The following is a 23,169-nucleotide window of genomic DNA, read 5'->3' as shown; positions in this document are numbered from 1 at the left end:
CAGTGCAATTTAATTTTACAGATAGGCAAAACTGAGGGTCCACCCAAGGTAACACGTCTGAGGTCACATAGTAAGAAACAGAGCCAGATTCAGCCCTTTTCACCCCAAGTCTAGAGATCTTTTCCAGACTCCCTCTTAGAACTAGCTTCTTCATCATGTCTTGCCTTTGTTAACTCCAGAGTGTGATTCTTGTTGTTCCCTTTTATTAAGCTGTGATCATCCTCCCTTCATGGCTTTAGGAACACCCCCGGTTCTTGGAGCTCTTTCCCCCCAGAATCGTCCCAGAGCATTCATCTCTCTCATCTGGATGCATGTTCCATCTCCGTCATAGAATGTAAGCTCTCTGAGGGCAGGGTTTCTTCCTTTGTATACCTAGTCCATAGCACAGTTTCTCACACTCAGTGGGCACTTAATAAATGCTTATTGACTACAATTTGTTGAGCAGAACTTTACCACAAGAGGATTATCGGTGTCCTCCACAGGACCTAAAGTTAGGTATTGGGTCTAAAGTTGCTACTTAAGGGAACACTAGATGAATGAATGAAGTAAGTATGAATGAATGAATGAAGTAGCTAGCCACTGCTGAGAGGCACCTGAAAAGTTCTTCCAGCGCTCTAGAGGCAGCTCCCCTATGAATCTCTCAGATTTGGCTCTCATCCATGATGGTTGAGCCCCCTCCCATCTGCAGCACTGTCCCATGTGGATTCTGCAGAGCTTTGGGGTGGGGCCCTAAAAGTCCCTGAAAAGGAAGCCATCAAGAGCTGCTGATGCACTTGTTTCCCAAAGCAAGAGACTAGCAGAGATTGGGGTGGGGAGGTGGAATATGAGCTCCTCTTATTGGCCCACATGCCCTCTGTCTCCCCCTGTGCCCTTGGACTCTTTAGGGAGTCTTCACAGGCAAGAGCAGATTAGTTTATTAGATTTGTACAGTTTGGAGAAGAGGACCTTAGCAGGAAAATCGAGTCCGAGGGTCAATCTGGTCAATCAATCCCAGGAGGTCAGACATCTTAGTTTTAGAGCCCCCTGGCTTTCTCCTCCAGTAAAGTGCCTAAAGGGTGAAATGACCTCAGTTTACATTGGGGATTATGGAAAGGGACAAAGGGTTTTCTCTATATAAATGTCTTCGGTCTTACTGGGAGCTCACAGGGAAATGAGTCCCACTTTTATTCCAGAAAGATCCTAGGGGCAGTCACTTCCACACTTCACATCAGAGAAGAACCTTGGGGATAATCATTGGGTTTGAGATCTCAAGTTAAAAGGACCCTTGGAAAACCTCTAGTCTACCCTCTCCTGATGGGGAAACTGAGGCTTGGGGAATTTATTTGCCCAAGGTCACACAAACACTAGAGATGAAATCTCAACTGGGGACTTCTTGATTCCACACTGGTTCTTGGGTCCCACCCCACTTGCCTGCTTTGGCAAGGGGTATCACTGCAACTAAAGGGACACACCATCCCACTCAACTACTACCTGTCTGACCTTGAATTTTTGCCCCATTCTCTGAAGGGAAGGAATGAAAAAAGCAGAGAGTTCATTTATATGGAAACCCCACTTCCTCATCCCTACCCCCCCCCCACTATGGGTAGCTAAGAAAGACAATTCTCATTTTCCTTTTCCAAGAAACAATTCTGCACCTCTTAGTGATGGGGGAGACCAAGTATGGCATTTGTGCCCACAGCTCGGGGTCCCCTATCCCCTTCTCTCAGATCATCACTTAAAGACAATGACTTTAACTCAAAACTTTATTTTCTGTGTGTACAAAATGGTTATTAAGGCTGCCTGTACATTACGCACAGAAAACTCTGGACCACGTCTCCTCAGAATGCCAGGGCTGAGCCTCCATCCGGAGCCTGATCCCCTTCCCTTCTGGCCATGGGCCATAGCTAAAGGCCGATTACCACCTCCCCCCAGGGTCTGCCTCTCTCTGTCCTGCCTGGGCCCCTGGGGTAGGATAGAATGACAGTCCTATCCTTTAGGCACCAATCCCCAGAAAGTGACTGAAGAGGAAGACCCCAGGGAAGGAAAATGGGGAAACATTCAGGAGCCATCTTGGTTCCCCCTTTTATTCCCTGGCACTGAACCAGGGCTCGATTCTCAGGCTCTCACTCCAGCACCCATTGGAGTTCTGGATTTGTCTGAGTCCCAGAACTCAGACTCGGCCCTGTAGGGCACTGTCCATCCCAGCTGCGGCTTCAAAGAGCTTGGCTGGCAGAGGGAAGAAATCTCTTCCCTCATGTTTCCTCTGTCTCCCGAGACAAGACTGATCAGTTGGAAATTAAAGTCGTCATCCTCCCCTCAACAGCCTCCCTCATCTTCAAAAGGGGCCAGAGTCAGGGCACCACGGCCCTATCTGACTTCTGGAAGAAGCTTTTAACTTGGAGGTCCTGAGCAATCCCAACATTAGGAACTTGTAGGATGTGGCGGGTGGCTAATGGGGCAGAGACCTGATGTCTGAGGGCCGGAGAGCCGAGAGTGATTCCCAGACCCACGAGGATCTCTTTCCTAGTTGAGAGGCTTTCCTTAAGGGCCATTTGACCCACACAGCCCAACTGTCCTTGGAGAACTAAGTAAGAAATACAGAATAATCCCTGCAGCTGTGCTGGGGCAGAAGCCTAGACTTTCTTCGGGAGGACATGAAGCAGAGGGCTTTGGGAGAACGAGGGGCAGGGTCAGTAGTAATTGTCTTTCCGGCCCGGGGCCTCTGGATGATTCTTGGTTTCAGGTGCCAGCTCCAGGTCAGGGTTCTCATCCTAGGGGAGAGGAGGGATACATAGACAATAGCCATCAGTGGGGCTGGCAGAAAGAGCAAGGAAAGTAGGGAGAGCTCTTGGGTTCAAATCCTGGCTCTGCTGCTTGGAATCCCAGACTCCAAGATCTAGGGCAACTCAGCGCTCAGAGGCCATCTTGTCCAACCCCCCCGTTACAGATGAGCTCCCTACTAGCCAGGTGGGCTACTGGGTTTCTCTGTAATGGGAGAGGGTCAGACTACAGGAACCCTAAGGTTCCTTCCAGCTCTAGAATTAGGATCTTATGCTTGTGTTTGTAGCCCAACAGAGCATGGGACTTAACACACAGTGAGAAAGAAATTCTGGTTTCCATTCTTTACGAAGCTAAAAAGAAAGACTCGTGGCTTTCTCCTAGGCACTAGTTGTGACCTTCAGACCTCTGGCTGTGGAGAAAGACCAAGGAGTGGGGAGCATCTCCAGCCCACCGCCATAACTGGGAGCCCCCAGACCAACGCCCGGAATGATCCCTCAATGCCCTCATTCCCCCAGACCTTACCAGTTCCTGTTCATCCTGATAGTCATTCAGTAGCTCTGTGCCAGGCCTGTGGGGTCCTGCTCCTGCCTGTGTCCCAAACCAAGGGGCAAATGTCACCAGATGGGGTTTCTAAGAGGCTCAGACTCTGGGTCAGAGCAGCCGGTGCCCACCCACCCTTGATCCCAGCTTCACCTCATTCATCACCTGGCCCTGCTCCTCTGGCCCTTGTTCCTGGGGCTCCTGAGCTTGCTGGAGCCTTGGGGCTCCCGCTTCCAATCTTGGCCGTTCCACCTCTGCCTCTTCAAACTCATCCTCACCCTGGTTGTTCGGGTCTTGTGCAGGATCTGCAAGGGCATCGGGCCCCTGGAGAGAGAAGCAAGGAGGGGGCTAAAGCCTGTAGATGGCAGTTTCGGACCCTCCAGGTCCTCAGGCCCCTGGGACCCCACACTCACCACTGGGGCCTGGGCCCCGGACTCTTTCCTGGGCCGTATGTTCTCCTCCCGCTCGATCATCCCAGCATCTGGGGGAGGGAGGACAGAAGGATCAGCCGGACTAACTTAACTAGATGGCATCTAGCCAAAGGCTCCGGTCTGCCCCATTCACTGCCCAGAAAGGGAGTCAGAGGATGGGCGAGGATAATGTCACTTCCCCCAGTCACCCATTATGGCCCAGCTAGGAAGAATATCATCAGTTCAGGACTCCAAACTTTTAACAAATGTGAATTTTTAAATGGGCCTGGGATGGCCCATTGGGGTTAAATTGGGGTTAAATGACTTGCCCAGGATCACACAGCTAAAAAAGTGTTGTGTCTGAGACCAGATTTAAACTCAGGTCATCCTGACTTCAGGGCTGGTGCCCTATTTACTGCACCACCTAGCTGCTTCTATTTTATTCTGTATATAACCTCCTCTGAGAAAATGTAAGCTCCCTGAGGGCAGAAACTCTTTATCTTTACCAGCTGGTACCTAGCAAAGTCCTTGATATAATTATCAAGCATTTATATAGTGCTCTGTGCAAAAGAACTATAAAATGTATAAACATATATTTATGCATGTAAGGTGGGCAAGCTAAGTGATTTGCCCAGGGTCACATAGCTAAGAAGTATCGAACTTGAACATGTATAACCTATCTCAAATTGATTATCAGTTGAATGACTTGGATATCCATTTTTTCTCTCTCTTTTCACCCCTCCCCAACATGATAATCAATCTGAGATAGGTTAAACATATATAAACATTTTGGGGAGGGGTGAAAAGAGGAAGAAAAAAATGGAAATCAAAATCTCATAAATTTCAAATGAACAATTTTGAGATGAAGAAATTAAAGTCATTTCTAGTCATATGGAAAAAATGCTCTAAATCACTATTGACTAGAGAAATGTAAATTAAGATAACTCTGAGGTACCATCTCCCACCTATCAGATTGGCTAAAATGACAGGAAAAAATGATGAATATATTCGAGGGGATATAGGAAAAGTGGGACACATACATTATTGGTGGAGTTGTGATCCAACCATTCTGAAGAGCAATTTGGAACTATGCCAAAAGGGCTTTCAAACTGTGTATACCCTTTGACCCAGCGGTGTTTCTACTGGGTCTGTATTCTAAAGAGATTATATAAAAGGGAAAAGGACTCACATGTGTAAAAATGTTTGTGGCAGCCCTCTTTGTAGTGACTAGAAACTGGAAAATGAGTGGTTGCTCATCAGTTGGGGAATGGCTGAATAAATTATGGCGGAGGAAATGTTACAGAATATTGCTCTGTAAGAAATGATGAGCAGGTTGATTTACACGATTTGCATGAATTGATGCTGAGTGAAATGAGCAGAACCAAGAGAACACTGTACACAACAACAACAAGATTATGTGATCAATTCTGATGGACTTGGCCCTTTTTAACAATGGCGTGATTCAAGGCAATTCTAATAGACTCAATAGAAAGTGCCATTTGCATCTAGCAACAGAACCAGAGACTGATTGTGGATCAAAACATAGGATTTTCACTTTATTGTTGTTTGTTTACTTGTTTTTTCCTGGTTTTTTCTTTCTTTTGATCTGATTTTTCTTAAATAGCATGACAGATACAGAAATATGTTTAGAAGAATTGCACTTGTTACTTATATTGAATGACTTGCTGTCTAGAGGAGGGGAAAGGGAGAGAGAGAGAGGGAGAAAAATAGGGAACGCAAGATTTTTCTATGATGAATGTTGAAAACTATCTTTGAATGTATTTGGAAAAATAAAAAAGTTATTTTTTTTAAAAAAATGTCAAAAACTAATAAAAGGAAAAGAAACCTGAGGTAGGATTTGAATTCAGATCTTCCTGGCTCCAAGCCCTGTTTTCTATCCCCTGCCTGACATACACACAGCTGGTATTTTTAAAAGGTCCCATGGAACCTTTCTACTCCAGACTCCTTGCACTCTCTGCTTAAGTCAACACAATGGCCCACTTGGTATCTCTTGTACGTGAATTTCAATCTTCCACTTATGCACCTTTGACTTTAACCTATTCCCCATCTCTAGGATGTAGAATGCCCTCTCTCCTCACCTTCAGATCCCAGGAGCAGAGCCTTACCTGAGCTCCCCCGTTGGTGGTTTCTAATCCCCCCAAATTATTCTTTTTATAGTTTGCTGCTGCTTATCTATACCCATTTTTCCCCTCTATAGGGATCCTCAAACTTTTAAAATAGGGGGCCAGTTCACTGTCCCTCAGACTGTTGGAGGGCCGGACTACAGTAAAAACAAAAACTTTGTTTTGTAGGCCTTTAAATAAAGAAACTTCATAGCCCTGGGAGAGGGGGATAAATGTCCTCAGCTGCCGCATCTGGCCCGCCGGCTGTAGTTTGAGGACCCCTGCTAGTAGAATGGATGCTCTTTCTATACTTTGCTGCTGGTTTTCCAGGTACCCGTTCCTCCCTCTAGCAGAATGGAAGCTCTTAGAGGTTGGGAGCTATTTCACATTCGTCTTTGTATCCCTAGTGCCTAGCACACAGCAGGAGCTTAATAAGTGCTTGAAGATCTGAAGTGAAAGTTAGTCTACTCAGGGAATTCCAATAAAAGTAACCTCAGTGCTGCTTCCTGTGATCGCCTATGGCTTCCTCAAGAAAGAGAATTATGGGAAGAACAAGCCTGAAGAGCCTTCTGCTTTCCCCACTGGCTTATAACATGCGTCCCCTGACCTGTAACAGCGTATCCACTGGCTTGTGACGATGTATCCCCTGGTTTGTCACACTGTGTCCCAACTGATAACAATATATCTCTTGGACATTGTACACAGCAACACAACATGTTTAACCTGATTGTACATGTATGACTTATCTCAGATTGCTGTCTTGGGGAGGGAGAAAAAGGAGGGAGGGGGGGAAAATTTGGAACTCCAAATCTTACAAAGATGAATGTTGAAAACTATCATTACATGTAACTGGAAAAAAAAACACTATTTATATTTTGAAACATTTCCTGGCATGTAACAATGTGTCTCCTGACTTGCCTAATAATGTGTAACGATGTATCCCAATACATAACAGGGTATGTCCCCCAACCAGTGACAATGTGTCCCCATCGGCAAAGGGCTCAGAACAGAACTGTCAGCACTCATTCCATTTCACCAAGGGGAGGAAACAAGGCCATCTGGCCCCAGAGAACCTGAACACCAGGGTCACTGATTCATTGAACGGAGCTGGAAGGGGCCCTTGGAGATCCATCTGGTCGAAAACTCTCATTTTGTAGATAAGGAAATCAAAGCCTACCGGGGCAGAGGAGGGTGATTTGTGCAAAATTTCCCAGACTTAAATAAGGGAGAAGGTCAGAATTAGAACCCAGGTTCCCAGCCCTTTCTGTACCCTTTGCCAGATGAGGTCTGGGCCTGGCACACTTACCCATCTCCAGCTCCTCCTCATCGGCTCTTGCTCTTTGGGGCTCTTCTTTGTTGGGTGCTGGGCGCTCTCCCCCTTCTCCCGGGTTGGCAGGTGAAAGAGACTGGTCCTTCCCCTGGGGCTGGCTGCTTGAAGGAAGCTGTTGATTCTTCTCTTGGGCATTCACTTTGTTGACGATATCTTGCCAGCTGGGGGATGGAAATGGGGATTGGGCTAGGTCTCAGGGAGGTTTCCACAGTTAGAGAGCTACTAATAACGGACCTATTCTAGTACTGCGAAGTTCGGAAAGCAGTCCACGGGCATGATCTCATTGGCTTCCTACAGAAATCCAGTGAGGCGGGAACTGAACTGTATTATTCTCTCTCTTACTGAAGTTCAGAGAGAATGAGTGATTTCCTCATGATCGTGGAGTTCCTAAAAGGCGCCTGACCTCGGGTTTCTCTGACTCCCTCTCCATCCATCACTATCTCCATCATGCTCGAGTTTCACCAGCAGCATTTCCCAAGTATTTGCTGGATATGTGACACCCTTGATATATAATGATTAAAACTTCTAAGGGCAGCTAGGTGGTGCAGTGGATAGAGCCCCAGCCCTGAAGTCAGGAGGACCTGAGTTCAAATCTGGCCTCAAACACTTACCACATTCTAGCTGTGTGACCCTGGGTAAGTCACTTAACCCCAAATGCCTTAGCAAAAAAAAAAATACTAAAAATACTGATACAAGAGCTCTGAAATATAGCCCAGCTAGGCAATGGGGGGGGGGAATGTTAGGGTTTTGGAGCTGGTTGTGACCTTTGAGTCATCACCTTCATTTTCAAGATGAGAAAAGGCCCCCAGATTCAAATCTAGGTTTTCTGGTTTCAAATCTAGGCCTTGGAACTGGAGAACAAAACAAGAACAAATTTAAGCCAACACATATTTAAAAATTGCCATGTGTGATAAACATATTGGACCTAAGTATATTTACTATATAATAGGAAAAAATAAGTTTCAACATTTTCTCCTGGAAAGAACCCCCAGTTCTGCCTTATATGGATCTTTTGGAAATCATTCCAACACCGTAGGACCAGGCTGTTCAGACACTATAGCTAACACCTAACTCCTCTGTAAAAGATGGCAGAGATCCTGAGCTTGGCACAGGAAGGAGTTCCCAATTGCCAGGGGTCAGGAACATCAAAGGCAGCTGGGGGGGGGGGAGAAGCTCATCCCTTCGGCCCCATTTCCCTCTTCTTCCCCCCACCTCTGACCCCGGCCCAGACACCCACCTCTGCATCTGTACCTGTGGGCTACCAGGGGCTGGGAGGGCCTGGGGCTCTCTCTCCAGGTCTGTGGGAGGCCGCTGCTGAGGGGGACGACCCCGTGGGCCGGGTCTCTCAGGGGAGGCAGAGACAGGGGCTGCCACCACCACTACCTGCTGAACCTGTGGGCAGAGGGAGGCAGCTCAGCATCCCTGGCCAAAGATCCCCCCCTTCCCCCAAAGTCTCTTCTGTATTCACTGAGCAGCTTCCATTCTGATCCCCAGGGTACAGTGGATGTTATCAGCTGATGAAGGAGGACATGGGGGAAACTTTGGGATGAGGAGTTCCCTGCTAAGGCAGGGAAGGGGCGAAGTTAATGAATTTCTAGCAGTATAATTTATGGCTAGCCTGGAACTCTGGGTAGCTGATTCCTGGGATTCAGGAGACAAAGTTGGACTGACTTAGGGCCAGGAACCCGGCAAGAAACTACCCATTTCAAAATGATCTAGAAGTTCCAAGAAAGCAGGGGTCATTCTACAGAGTTCTAGCTCCTTTAACTCCACCCACTGGGACCTCCCCTTCCCTCCATGGGACAAAACACCTCCAGCCTTGGGGAGGAAGAAGAGGAAACAGCTGGTGAGAAGTGATTGTCTAAATGACTTCCGCCCCTGGCAGTCACATCCACAAGTGGGGGAACCACCCAGAACACGCAGGGGGTGGGGAGAGGCGTACTAGGGGCTTCTCTGGAAGGCCGTTAACGGTTCTGGTGAAACGGAGAACATGGCTGTCGATGGGTTTCTGAGGCCAGGTGGGAGGCCCAGAAGAAGGCAACGTCAGGTCTGGGAAAGGTGGCCCCGCCGGGGGCAGGGCCCGTGTCCCCGGGGCGTCGGCAGTCTGAGGGTTCCACCGGGGGGCCGGCTCTGGCTCTTGGGGGTTTAGGGCTACTCTGGAGCCTGTGGCAATGAACACCTGCAGGAGAGAGGCAGGGGAGCGGGCAGGGGTTCAGCTGAGATACCCCTCCACTGGCTCTCAGGATTCAGGACTATGACGTCAGCTCTACTTTCTCCACCCTATTTCCTGCAGCAGCTGCATGTTACAGTAAGAAGCTGCAAAATCGAACTGATTTTGTCCACTACAAGATCCTGGTCCATATCCTTAGCTGGGCCTTCCTGGCTAAGAGAGATTTCTACTCTGAAAAGCTCCTTATCACGTCCCCCAAAGGAACAAACCTTCTCTTCTCTCATGTTAACATCTCCCAAATACAGATGATCTAGCTTTTTACTCCAGTCATTCATTCAGTAAGTGCCCATAATGTGCCTGGAACAGTGCTAGGCACTTGACTGGGGAATACAAGGCCCAAACCCAAGAGTCCCTCCCTTTGGGATCTTCCCAAGAAAGAACCATAGGAACGCAAAGCAGATCACACACAAAATATATACAAATCTCCCAGGGGGTGAGAGGGTAGAGAGGATCACCAGGGGTCCAAGAGCAGAATCTGTGCCTAGAACTTCTTTGTATTCCCCAGTGAGTAAGAGGAAAGGAAAGCAGATGGGGACAAGCATTTATTAAGCACCAACTATGTGCCAGGCACCCTGCTAATCACTTAATAAATATCTCATTTGTTCTCATCGTCTCATTAGCTTGGCACATAGTAGGTACTTAATCATTCCTTTCCCTTCCCTCTTTCCCTCTCTATGTATTTCTCAGCATATCTGTCTCTGTCTCTCCTTCATTTCTTTCTCAGTCTCTCTCTCATACACCTTCTTTCCCTTACCCCCTTCCCAAAAAATCTCTTCTGTTGACCCTGCTAACTCACCAACTACCAATGCTTCTCTCTCCCTGACTTTACTGATAAAATGGCTCCTCAGTCCTGTACCTCTATCACCTTTATTCTCCTCAACCCCTTCCAAGTGGTGTCTTCACTTTCACCCCATATTGCCCTCCATCCAATGGCTCTTCAGCTCTCATCCTTCCTAAATTTCCTGTAGGGTTTGACACTGTTAACCACCTCCTCCCTACCAAAAATCCTCTTCAATATCACTCCAATCATCAACAAGCAATTTATTTCCCCGGCTTCTACTATGCATCAGGCACTGAATTAGCAGCTGGGTATACAAAGGTTGAAAAAAGCAAACTAGTCCCTGCCCTCAGAGAGACTGCAGTTAAATAAGGCATGATGAAGTGTCAGAGCTTTCTCTTTCTTCTTTGGAAGTTCCTCCTTCTTTGAAGGACCCCTTCATATGGCTGTTTATCATAAGTCTCCTTTGGGCTCTCTCTTCTTGCTACAGCCCCTGACTTCAACTACCACTTCTAGACAAAGGACTCCCCAAAAGGAATAAGTGGGCAATATTCACTATTGTTTGGATCCAAACACATTTGGACTACTTTGTTTAGTTTGGGGTTTCATACTTAAGAAAAGCTACTGACAGCTGGAGAGCAAGTGTCCCAGATAGGGGGACCAGGATGAATACAAGACCATATATCTAGAGCTGGAAGAAACTCTATAAGTTCCCAAGTCCAACTAACCCTCTTATTTTACAAATGAGAAAACTGAGCTTCATTCAGGATAACTGATGTACATGAAGTTGAAGATCACACAGGATGCCTTGAGTTCATACTTTAAGAGAATCTGCAGAAGGAACTGGATTGATAATATGCAAGAATGCTGATGATTTACACAGATTTTATGTACTGCAACTTGTTTAATGTATTGTTTTGATTAAATTTTTGGTTGATTCTTTAAGGTTTTCTGATTAAATTATTATGTCATAAGCAAAAGTGATTATTTTATTTTTTCTTTGCCTATCATTATTTCCTCAAATTATCTTTCTTTTCTTATTGCTATAATTTATTGGTATAGATATCTATAGCTTATAGTTATAAATAGAAATATGTTACATGGTAGGGGCAATAATGGGCACCCTTGCTTTATACCTGATCTCACTGGAAAGATTTCTAACTTTTCTTCATCATATATAATGATTGTTCTTAGTTTTAGATGGATGACATTTATTATATTAAAACTAATATCCTATATTCCCTAGTGTTTTTAATAAGTAGGTCTTGGAGTTTGTCAAAAGGAAGGAATTTGGGGAGAAGGAATTGGGTTAGTTTCTTCTAGTGGAGAAGAGATGACTCACGTCAGGACGACAGATCCTTGAAAAGTTGTCATGTGGAAGAATGAGTGGTTACCTTCTGCACAGACTCAGAGGACAGTCCAGGACCAATGGGTGGAAGTTGCAAAAAGGCAAATTTTGGCTTAATGTCTGGAAAAAGTCCTAACAATTAGAGCTGTCCCAAAGTGGAGGGAGAAAGGAGGTTGCCTTGGGGAATACCAGACTCAGGATTAGGCTCCCAGTAAACCAACAAAATGTAATGGTCCCTGGGGGCCCCTGAGAGGACCCCTTTTATGGCTGAATAAATCAAGGCCCAAGGCATCTTTAGTACTAGAGTGCTCAGTTCTAGACTGTGCTTTTTCCCTCATATTATGCTACCCCCACCCTCAGGAGTTCAGAGAGACCCTACCTGAGGCTTCCTGAGCTGAGCCTGCTGCCTTGGGGCCTGGAGGACCTCTTGCTGCTGCTGCAGGCTGGCTGCAGGCTCCTGAAAGCTGGGCATCTTCTGCAAGGCTTCCTTGAGCTGTCGAAACTCCTCCATCTGGGACTAGAACAGAGAGCAGAGTAGGACTGAAAGGGTTAACCCGCCTATGTCCTCACCACTCAAACAACCAGCCCTTCTCTGACCTTATTGAAGGGTCAAAAGACCAGAGATTTAGGGACCTTGGAAAGAAAGAGAGGGGGAAACAGAACAAGCGTTTGTTAAAGCACCCACTATGGGCCAAGGACTGTGCTAAGCACTTTACAAATAGTATTTCATTTGATCTTCACAAGAACCTTAGGAGGTAGGTGCTGTTATACACCTTTACAGCTGAGGAAACTGAGGAAACAGAAGTTGTGTCTTGCCCAGAGTCACACAGATAGAAGGTAACAGAAAGAGGTATAATTTTAATGCAGGGGTTTGGCCTCCAAAACCAGCCCTCTCCCTGCTGGGCTGTGACCTCCTCTGGCACGTGGGATGGGGGACACACCTGGTCCCCCCTCACCTGGGCGTTCCGAAGCTGAGTGTGAATGTCCTGATGAGCCTTTCTCAGGAGCTTGCTCTCCTCTCGAAGTTTATAGACTGTGTCTGTGTGGGAGGAAAGTCAAGATCTGAGTGGACTAGAGAAGGGAGCCTCCCCTGCATCCCTCTGCTGACTCCCGAGAAGCTGTGGAACCCAAAGGGCATGAGGCAAGGCTCGGGGCTCACCAGAGGCTATGGGTCCGGATGGCTGCCTGGATGCTCCAGGAATTAGTACCTGATAATGTCTGGTTTGAGATAATGCTATGTTTCCTGGGGATGTGTGTCTTGTCTCCTGCCTTAAACCCCCCTCTGGCTAGGACAGCAAACAGGGCAGCCTCTGCCCTCTGAACAGCAGCAATTTCCCACTGAGGAGAGCAGGTCTTCCCTTCAGACCAAATGTTCTGTGTAGGCTGGGCCAGGCTACTTCCTCCTGATTCTGAGTGTTCCCTAAGGGGAAAGGCCCTGCCTCCCCCTCAGCCCGGGGCTCTCCAGGACTAGGGGCTCCAACTTCCCACTCCCTGGGTCTCACCCTGCAGATTGGCCACCTCGCTGTCCTTCTCTCGCTGAAGCTGGGCATAGCGCTGCCCGTGGCTCTCCAGGGCTTTCCGATGTTCCAGCCTCAGCCCGCTGTGCTGCAGCTGCAGGTCCAGCAGCTGCTTCTTCACATCCTCATGTTGGTTCTGAGAAAGGAACAGGGCCTCTCAGCATCAGGCTCAGAACCAGCTCCACTCACCCCATCCTGGGCTTTCTTCTACCCCAGGGCCAACTCCTTCAGGCTCCTCAGAAGGAGAACAGAGCACAAAACAGCAACGTAGGCCCTGCTCTGTCCCCTGGGGCTAAGCCAAGCCCCCAGCCCTACCTCATTTCCTCAGCTCTGCCATCCTTTTACAGAAAGCCACCGGCCCAGCCAGGTGCCACCTGTACCCATCCTTCCCCAAGTGTATCCCTGCCGGGCTGGATGAGGGGCCATCTCAGAACCAGCGATCCCAACACCAGGCACTGCCCATCCCCAAGCCTTTGGGCACACAGGGGACAGAGGAAGGCTGAGGTCCCAGAGGGCAGTGGGGAAAGAGAGGATCCTGATACTGGGAAAGAAGCTGCCCCTCCTCTGGCCCCTTCCCTTCCTCCCTGGTTTCCTTGCCTTGAGGATCCTGTGCTGAGAGCTTAGGGCACCATAGCGGTTCATCGAGTCTTGCTGCAGCCCAGGTCCCGGGTTCATGAAGAGAGACGAGACATTTCATTACACACAGTGGTAAGTAGGGGGGAACAAATCTCTATACACCTGGAGCTTTAAACCTGGGGGTCCATGGACACCCAAGAGATCGGAAAGTCTGTGAACTTTGATAGGAAAAAATACATATATATTTTGGGGGGCCCTATATATCTATATCTATCTACACACATACTTGATGAAGGCCCCTAGCCTTAATGAGGGAGTTTGGGGGTCCAGGACACATAAACATGGTCGATAGTGCCTGTAGAGTCTACCCCATGGATGTCTGGGTGGGGCATTAACTCACTCACTAAAGGTCTACAGACTGCTGACCAGTCACCGGAACTCCCAGCATGCCCGGCCCCGATGGTCCTCGGACTTAACCTGAGGTCATCCACCACCTCTCTGTTTCTTCTCCAGCATGATGGAAGCCCCCACTCACATATAAATCGTGCTAATTACAAATCGTTCTTATCTGTTCCTTAAAGAACGTCTTTGAAGGCCAGGAGGTAGCTACATTCTGAGGCCTCAGAACACAGAATATTAGCGTTTTAAGTATCTGAAAGCTCATCAATTCCAGATTCCCTTCACCCCTAATTCTATGGGAGAAATCCCTGCTTAGGAAAGGAGGTAGAATGATTTCTCCAAAGTCACACAGAAAGCTGGTGGCAAAATCAGGAGTAGAAGCCAGGGATCCCAATTCCCAATCCGGGTACTGCCAGTATTACCCCTTCTCCCAACTCACCATATGGAAAAGAAGAGAACTAGTGTTATTTTCAATACTCTAGTTTATTAATCCCTGCTTTTCAACACCATCAGTCCCTGGCTGGGAAGCCCATCAGACACACTTCATATTTCCTCTGTGTTCTGTTTGGCTGGCGGGTACTCCCCCTTATCCTGACCCCAGAGATTCCCCACTCCCCAGCTACAGCCCAGCAGGGGTGGGGTCTCTCTGAGAGTACAGGAGGCCCCCCCCCCACTCAGCCCCACTCAGCCCCACTGACCTTTTCCTTGTTGAGAGCTTCCTGCGCCTCCAGTTTGTACACTAGGAAATCTGGAGAGGAGAGGGCCTTGGCATGCACCCCCTCCCCCCACTGCCAAGACAGTCTCTTCCCTTCCTTTCCCCCCGCTCTAGTTTCAGGAATCACCCCAGACAGAGTCACCATGATCCCTCCCCAGAGGGAGATGGAAATTCACAGCTTCTAGCCTGGGAATAGTCAGAAGCCCAGAAATCATCAGGAAGGAAATGGACAACAGACCCATCCCCTCCTCTCCCATCCCATCCCACGATCACATTAGGAGGCTGGGGGCAAGGCCAGCCTCGGCTCCCTGAACGTTCAGAGTCCCTGGGCGAAGTCCCAGGATCCCTGCAAGCTCCTTACCTTCCTTGGTCTTCTTGTGCTCCCCCCGTTCTTTCTGCAGGGACCGCTCGAGGCGGGACCGATGTTCATATACCACTGTGGGGACAAGGTCGGGGAGGGGGGCTGTTACAACTCTCAGAGAAGGGCTGGGGTCAAGGACCCAGGTGAAGAGGAACAAGAGAAAAGAAAGAAAAGTGCTCATTTTTGAGATGAGAACTTGCTCCGGCTCCCTGGTATATACTCTTTCATAGCTCACAATTTTCTAGGGGGGGTTAGTTTGGGATATGGAGGGCGGGAGAGCGAGCTAAGCATTCTGGGAGAGAAAACGCACATCCCAGAGATTCGCAGGCCACTTCCTCCTCTTCACCCCTTCCCTCCCTTACCCCCTCCCCCCGACCCGCCTTGGTTTTCCTCCCCACGCCAAGTCACCGGCCACAAACACACTCTGAAATCAGACATTGCCAACTCCTGAAAAGCTTCTGTTCTCGCTTGGAAACCTCTGAATCTGGAAAATTACAGTTCCCCCCCACTCCCCCCCATGAGGCCTGGCACTGCCTCCTAGGCCCATTGGTCAGCTTCTCCCTCCTCTCTCCAGACCCTGACTTCCAGCAGAGACAGAGCGCAGCTTGTTTCTCATCATGGCTGGCCCTCTACCTACCCCATCCCCAGCCAAGGGAATCCCTAGGGCCCACAGAGGAGGCAGACATAGAATACTCCCTAAACTTCCACTGGGAAAAAAAACCCCAGGCCCCAGCCTACTCCAGCCTCACTGAGTGGCCCCTGGCCAGAGCTTCCTGACCTTCAGCTGAAGGAGGAAAAGGCTGGATAGGATAGCCATGGCCCTGGCCCCTTGCTCTGCCGCCACCGCCTGCCTTCTGGGGCTAGGATCCAGTCCTGGACCCCGGGGGGGAATCCCACGTTATGACTCTGAGCCTTTAAAAAGGGGGAGGACACAAGGGCCGGGAATCTGAGGAAGAACTCTGCAGCCTCAGTGGAGTCGGGAGATGAAGCAGAAAGGCTGACATGGATTTTCTTCCCAAAACAGACCAGACAGACAGCTCTGGCCACCGAGGCAGCCTCAGTGAGCTGGAAGAAAGAGCTCTGTGTGTGGAGGCAGAGGACGCTGGTTTGAATTCCTTCCTGCATGGGTTGTTTTGGCGAAATCACTCAGTTTCTTCATCTGGAAAATGAGGGGGCTGGACTAGATAAAGCTCTGGGGCTCCTTCCAGCTCTTAGTTCTGGCTGGAACCCTGGCGTGGGCTCCCTCCCTTCTCCGGAGGTTCGGAGAGTGAGGTCTTGTCCCTAACCTGGGGCAAAGGGAGGGACCAACAGGGAAGGCTACCCCAGAGATAGTTAAACCCCCTTTCCTAAGGGAAGTTCCCACAGCTGGTGCTGGGAAGGAGTGGATGTAAGGCTAGGGGCCATCCAGGAAGGACAGATGGGGCAGCTGGCCTCCCAAACAGCCTCCTTTTCAGAAGGAGGACACAGCATCCGTCATAAATAAGTGGCTTCAGAGAATCTAGGACAAGGAGGATGTACCCCCTCACACAGAGCTGTCTGTGGGAGCCCAGGCCTCTCTTTACAAGGGCTGTGGGCCCCAGCCAAGAACCCCAGATGGCTTGGGCAGCCTGCTCTGGTCACCTGTTCTTTCCCAGACTCCCAAGGGCATGAGCAGAAAAACATTCTCATTTGCAAGGCCTGGGGAGGAGAAAGGAACACCGGCTTTGCGATGAGGCAATTTGGATCCGAGTTTCGGCTATGTTACTGATGGCCACGGGACCTTGGAGGAATTCCTTACATCTCAGGGCCCCAGCTTACTCCTTTATAAAATGAGGCTGTTGGACTCTCTATGATCCCCAAAGTACTTTCTAGCTTTAAACCTGATAATTCTGCCACACACACACAACACAAAGAGACAGAGAGAGAAGTGTGTGTGTGTGTGTGTGTGTGTGTGAGAGAGAGAGAGAGAGAGAGAGAGAGAGAGAGAGAAATAGAAACAGAGAAGGGAAAAGGAAGGGAAAAAGATTGAAAGAGAGAGGGAGAGAGAAGGAAGGATGGAAGGAAGGAGGGAGAAAGAGAGGGAGAGACAGGACAGATGACAGAAAAGAGAGAAAGGGAAAGGGAAAGGGGGAAATGGAGAGACAAAGAGACAGAAAAGGAGGGAAGGAAGGAGGGAGAAAGAAAGAGAGAAGGGAAGAGGGAGAAGAAGAGAGAATTTGAGGAGAGGCTCCTGTCCCAGGCTCCATCCTCCCTATATTCTTTGCACAGAGACCCAGAAAGAAGCAAGTCTATCAGGCAACCAGCCTGTTTCTCTGCCACTCCATCCTGTGTCCTACTAAAACATACATATAGATAGATAGACAGATATTATGTATGGTAATACATGTGAAAACATACATATGTTCATATAAAGCACACACATGATACTGTGTAGATACAGTACTGGATTTGGGAATGAGGAATCATGACGATGATAACAATAAGAGGAATATAACTTGTATTTCGAGCTTGCTTTAAGTTTTGCAACACATTTGCCAAATATCTTTTCACTTGATCCATACATCTAAATGGGGAGTTAAAGCGCTATAATTATTCCCATTTTGTGGAGGAGGAGACTAAGGTCCAGAGTAGTTTGCTGAGGATCACATAACTAGTGAGTTTCTGAGGTAACTCGGTTCTTGATTCCCACATAAAGAATCTTGCCTTTCTAGCGGTGTGATCTGGACAGGTCCCTATCCCTTGGAACCTCAATTTCCTTATCTGTAAAATGGGGAGCATTTTGGAAAACTTATGCATCATGAAAATGTCAGTGACTTTCATGCTCGTGAAAGAACACAAGCACATGTAATCCCCTTTCTTTCTCAGACAACCTGGAGGCAGTGCCCTTCACCCTTCCTGTCCTTCCAGATCACTAACCCTGCCAAGGAAAAGAGGGAGGAAAGTTCCAAAGAAAACATGGACAGGATCAGACTGGGACTCAGCGACCCCAAACAACTCCGTTGGAAGTCCTGAGTGGGGGTGGGTAAGGGGGCTCTACTAACTCGTGAGAGAGATATTATGAGGTCAGACTTTTACCTCCCTCTCTGAGACCTAAGAGAAGTCCTTCAGAAAAACTCAACTTGGGGGCATCGAGATGGCCCAGTGGATAGAGCACTTACCCTGGAGTCAAGAATCTGAATTTAAATCTCAACACTGACTGGCTATGTGATCTCCACCAAGTCACTTTAAGAAAAATTGCTTCAGATAAAAAAGAAACCCTGAAATTTTATGTCCAGTGATCAAAGAACTGATGGTGGTAAAAGATCAAGGACTTCCTCCTCCGTCATCATACGCACACAGATATTCAGGACTTGGACTGATTTTAGAGGTAGAGCAAGAATGAGAAGAGAAGGGGGCTCCCATAGGAGGGATGATGGGATTGGGAAGATAATCTGGCCCAAATCTCTCATTTGCAAGCTCAGACAGGGTCCAGTTCCAAGGTCACCCAGCTGAGGAGGCAGAGCAGGGGTCCATCCAAACCATATGCTCTGATTCCTATTCTAAGTTTCTTCATTTTGACATGCTGTCTACAATCTTTCTAACAGGTAAGGAAACTGAGGCTCTGAGAAGAGAGAGGATTGGCCAAGATCCTCCTATCTCAAGTGCCTAGTGCAGCGACAGGGATAGTGAGGCATTCTGGGCCCAGCTGAAAGCCCAGTCCTCAGGGGTGGCAGTGGGATGATCTTACCACCCTCTACTCATCCTCCTCCTGACTACCAGTTTACAGATCACCTACCACAGAGATCGATTGCTTACCAAATAAGCCACATCTCAGATGATGCTGCCCTTCAAAGGAGTCCCCACTTATTGCAACAAGGCCGCTATGGTGGAAAACATTCCAGTGTGCTCTGTGCCAGCTGCTATTCCAAAGCTGGCTCTTCACAGAGGAAGCTTGAGCCAGGCAGCCTGGCGGGAATAACGGCACAGACGTTTCGGGTTCTATTCGAAGGGCAGCACTCGTTGGACACCTGAGCTTTGCTGCTTTGTCCAAGAATCAAGAGCTGTCCCTCTCTTCTCATTGCATGTGCAGCTCTCCCAATAGGGAGACGAGAAGCTCCATCAAGGGGCAGAGAATATGTCTTGGGATTGTTCATTCAGTGCCCGGCACAGACCCGGGCACATGGGGTTGACTGATATGGAGGTGGGAGATCCTAAAGCAACAATTCCAGAAAGAGCAGAAGGCTGAACAGAAGCAGGAGTGTCCTTAGTTCTTATGCACCTGGCTCTCTGTTCTGGGATCTCTTTGGGGCCAGAGGAGGGCTGCCGGAGTCTCCATCAGGTAAACTGTTCTGGGGATCGGATCAGTGGAGAGACTCTGGGACAAAACTAATAAATTGGTCCATGTAGAATTGGCTAGGAAAGGGGCAATGGATAGAGTACTAGCCATGAATGCAGGAGGGCTGGAGTTCAAATCTGGCCTCAGACACTTATTTAAAACTTACTATTTGTGTGATTCTGAGCGAGTCATTCAACACCTCATCAATAATAATAATAATAATAAAAGAATTGGTTGGGGAAAGTAGAAGTGCACAAGAATCTCCTTTTCTTCCAGCCTTAGTTTCCCTAACCAAATCCCTTCTTGAGCAAATTCCTTGTGGTTCTTTACCCAAAAGACCTTTGTGTGATGAATCTTTCAAAGTGAAAATGAGTGGGAAAAGTGTTTATAAATCCCAACAGTCCCAGGGGGGTGGGAACAATAATGCCAGTTGGCAGGGAGCCCCTCCCATGGCCCTTCCCCTCTTCACCCCTTCCTGGTTCTCTCCGTCCCCAGGGATGACGGGATCTCCCTGGGCCCAAGTACAGACACCAATGGAGTTGGCAAGGACCCCAGACATCAGGGCCCTCCCTCCCCGTGGCCCTGCTTGTCCAGTCCCTCTGGTCTAAACTCTCCCAAACAACCTCAGCATTTCTGTTTCTATAGAATCGGTTACAAACTCAAGGACCAAAGAAGGGAGAGACAGGGATGCTAAGAACTAGCTCCTCCCAACATCCCCTCCCTCCCCCCCCCCCCAACTCTTAGACAAGCCTGCCTAAGGCCCTGGAGGAGACAGGAAGAAGAGACATGGGGGGAGTGGGGGGGGTGTTGGCATTGTGGTTGCCACAGCTGAGTCAGAGATTAGCAAATCCCTCCCTCAGCCCATTGAGCCAGACAGGAAAAGTTCTTGGGGCAACCATTCTGGGTTTTGTCCCTCTCTGAATTCAGCCACGGGACCTGAGGCCAGACCTCTTTCTAGTTCCTGCCTGACAAAATGCTGGGCAGCCCGGACCCCTCTGCGAACTTAGCTGGTGAAAGGGGCACAGGAAGGCAGCCTCCTGCCCTCACTATCCACCCAAACAACTCCGCCTTGGTTTCCGCGCACACACACACAGCTGTAACCGCGAAGTCCCTCGATTTCTCCCTATAACCCCATCTTCCTGGACCTCCATTTGTCACCTGCCTCTTCGCTGCCCCCAAGCCCCCAATCTTCTGCACGGCGCCCTATAACCCCCAGCCCCGGTGCCCCTCCCCTTCCCCCCCTCCAGCCCTTGCTCTGGTTCTCTAGCTGACCTCAGCAACTCTGGGGCTTTAACTTTATGGCCCCTATCTCTTAAGCCTTTTGCTTCCGCGATCTCCCTTCCGATCTCTTAGCTTCTTCCCTCTGCGATGTCCAATGTCTTTCCCAGAACCCCACAGTCATCTCAATCTTAGCCCTAATTCCACCGCCCCAGTGGCCAGGTTCCCCAACAGCCCACAGCCTCCTTCCATCCCTGAGCCTCATAGCTCCCTCTCAGTCCCCAGGTACCTCCAGCCCTCTCCCAGTCCCCGGGGCCCCAGTGCTCTCCCCGTCTTCAGGTCCCTCAGCCCTCCTCCCAGTCCCCGGGTCCCGCAGCAGCCCCTAGTCCGCTCCCAGTCCCCGGGTCCCGCAGCAGCCCCTAGTCCGCTCCCAGTCCCCAGGTTCCCCAACAGCCCACAGCCTCCTCCCAATCCCTGAGCCTCATAGCTCTCTCTCAGTCCCCGGGTCCCGCAGCAGCCCCTAGTCCGCTCCCAGTCCCCGGGGCCCCAGCCCCCTCCCAGCCTCCAGATCCCCCAGCTCCCCTTCCAGTCCCGGGGTCCTCCAGCCCCCTGCCAGTTCCCTCCACCTTCGCTCACCCTGCAGCTGCGCCGACAGTGCCTCCTGCTGGCCGCGGTAGGTGGCGGCCAGCGCCTGGGCCGCCCGCGCCTTCTGCTCCAGGTGGCCGTAGAGCAGCAGCCCGCCGAGCAGGCCGAGCGCCGCGGTCAGCAGGAAGCCCGTCTGCACCAGCCCTTTGTGGCGCCGCGAGCAGCCGCCCGAGCCCATGGTCCCCCGGGCCCCCGCCTCCGGCCCACCGGGCCGGCTCTCAGTGCCCCCCGCGCGGCATGCCGCGCAGCTCCGGCCCCGGCGCCGCCCTAGGGGATGGGGAGCCCCCTGCCCCGCTCCGGCCAAACTTCGGCAGCCGCAGGCGCCGCTCGCAGTCCCGGCCCGGCCTCGCCCCGCCGGACTCCGGGGTCCGGTCCCTCGGGGGTCCCGCCCCCTCCCGGCCGGCAGAGCCGCCCCCTGCGGGAAACTGACAAGGCGGCGGACCAATGCACCGGGGACCGGCCCCGCCCTGGGCTGGGCGGGAGGGACCGACGGGGCGGAGTTAGCGGAGGGTCCTAGGAGGAGCCTGCGAGAAGCTGCGCCCCGAGGGGTCTGGCCCGGGGCTGGGGCCGCCGCCCCTCTCCCACCCCTCTTCCCCGGCACCCTGCGCTGGTGCTCCCGGCCGTCCAACTTGCGCTCCTTGAGTGGGTGTGGAGGGGCCCCTTCCGAGGTCCGGCTCCCGGACTGGCCTGGCTCAGGGTGCTCAGTAAGTCCCCTTTCCCGGAGCCCCAGATTTCCGACGTGGGCGCGCGAGAAGCTCCGCGGGCTCCGGGTCTGGCTCTCCCGGGGCTAGGAACGGGCTCTCTGCCCCCTGGAGATCTCCTGGGTCTCAGAATCCAACAAGAAGCTGTTCATGGTTTTCATCCCTCGAGGGAGAGACAGGTTCCTTCCATTTTGTCCGAAAACGAGCAACAGGTCCCAGAGGGGCCTCGGAAAGAGCCCTCCGAATTCCGCCCCGGGAGGGAGACATTTGGCCTGAGTTACGTGAACGCTGGGCTGCACCGTTCAATGACATACTTAGTCCTGTATCTGTCCCAACGTTCTGTCCACGATCTATGAAAGTGACTTTGTCGTTGACTTTGGAGCTGGAAGGGACCCCAAGGAACTTGCCAGAAGGGGGGGGGGGGAGGGAGAAAGCGATCTCAAAGTCTTGTCCGAGGTCCTAGCCTATCATTTTCTTCAATGCTCAGCTGCCACCTCCTAGACGAAGCCTTTTCGAATACCTCTGAGTACTTAGGGTTCTTTGATGATGAAGATGAAGGAGGGGGAGGAGAAGATAACAATAATTGCTAACTTTTAGGTAGCATTTTAATATTTATCTCATTTGATCCTCACGACAACCCTGGGAAGTAAGTGCTTTTATTCCCATTTTACAGATAAGAAAACTGAGGCAGACAGCGATGATGTGACTTGCCCAGTGTCTGAAGTCCGATTTAAACTCAGGTCTTCTTGCCTCCAAGTCCTGTGGTTTGTCATCTCCCTTAACAAATTCAATAGGCTCAGGGATTTCAAGCTGAAAGGGCATTTGGGAGGCCCAGTTCCCTCAAATGCAGTCATACGGACAACCTTTAGAGCTGATCCATCAGAATCACATACAGGCACATAACGTATATATCTGTACAGATGCTGCTAATGGGCTTCTGGTTTCTTCCTCAAACATAAACCTCATCTCTTTGTTTTTACATCATATTTTTTTTAATTTTTAATACATATTGTTTTATGAATCATGTTGGAAGAGCAACATCCACTATATTTGTTTGTTTAAATGTTGCCTCCTCCCCAAAGGCAGGGAGCGGTTTACCTTTTGTCTCCCCAGTGCCTGGCCCCATGCCTTGACCTTAGTTGTAGCTTAATAAATGCTTGTTTAATTGCACAAACAGCCAAGGAAAATGACCTCTTCCGAGTCAAATGACAAGCTGGTGGCAGA

General features: G+C 49.9%; 1 protein-coding gene across 1 annotated transcript; it reads right to left on the bottom strand.

Annotated features, from left to right (window-relative positions):
- Positions 1-1,723: 1,723 nt before the first annotated feature.
- LOC100935211 (Golgi integral membrane protein 4) lies at positions 1,724-21,638 on the bottom strand. The gene is given in 15 exon segments (XM_031963035.1): positions 1,724-2,750; positions 3,283-3,348; positions 3,454-3,624; positions 3,714-3,781; positions 7,140-7,324; positions 8,415-8,485; positions 8,487-8,555; positions 9,106-9,342; positions 11,899-12,036; positions 12,476-12,558; positions 13,022-13,172; positions 13,634-13,687; positions 14,710-14,759; positions 15,088-15,162; positions 21,236-21,638. Coding segments are annotated over 15 exon segments (1,686 nt in total). The 5' UTR covers positions 21,423-21,638; the 3' UTR covers positions 1,724-2,669.
- Positions 21,639-23,169: the final 1,531 nt, after the last annotated feature.

Source organism: Sarcophilus harrisii, chromosome 3 (genome assembly GCF_902635505.1).
Source record: "Sarcophilus harrisii chromosome 3, mSarHar1.11, whole genome shotgun sequence".
NCBI classification, from domain to species: Eukaryota; Metazoa; Chordata; class Mammalia; order Dasyuromorphia; family Dasyuridae; genus Sarcophilus; species Sarcophilus harrisii.
Note: the sequence above shows the minus strand (reverse complement) of the source record. Positions and strands in the feature narration are given on the sequence as shown.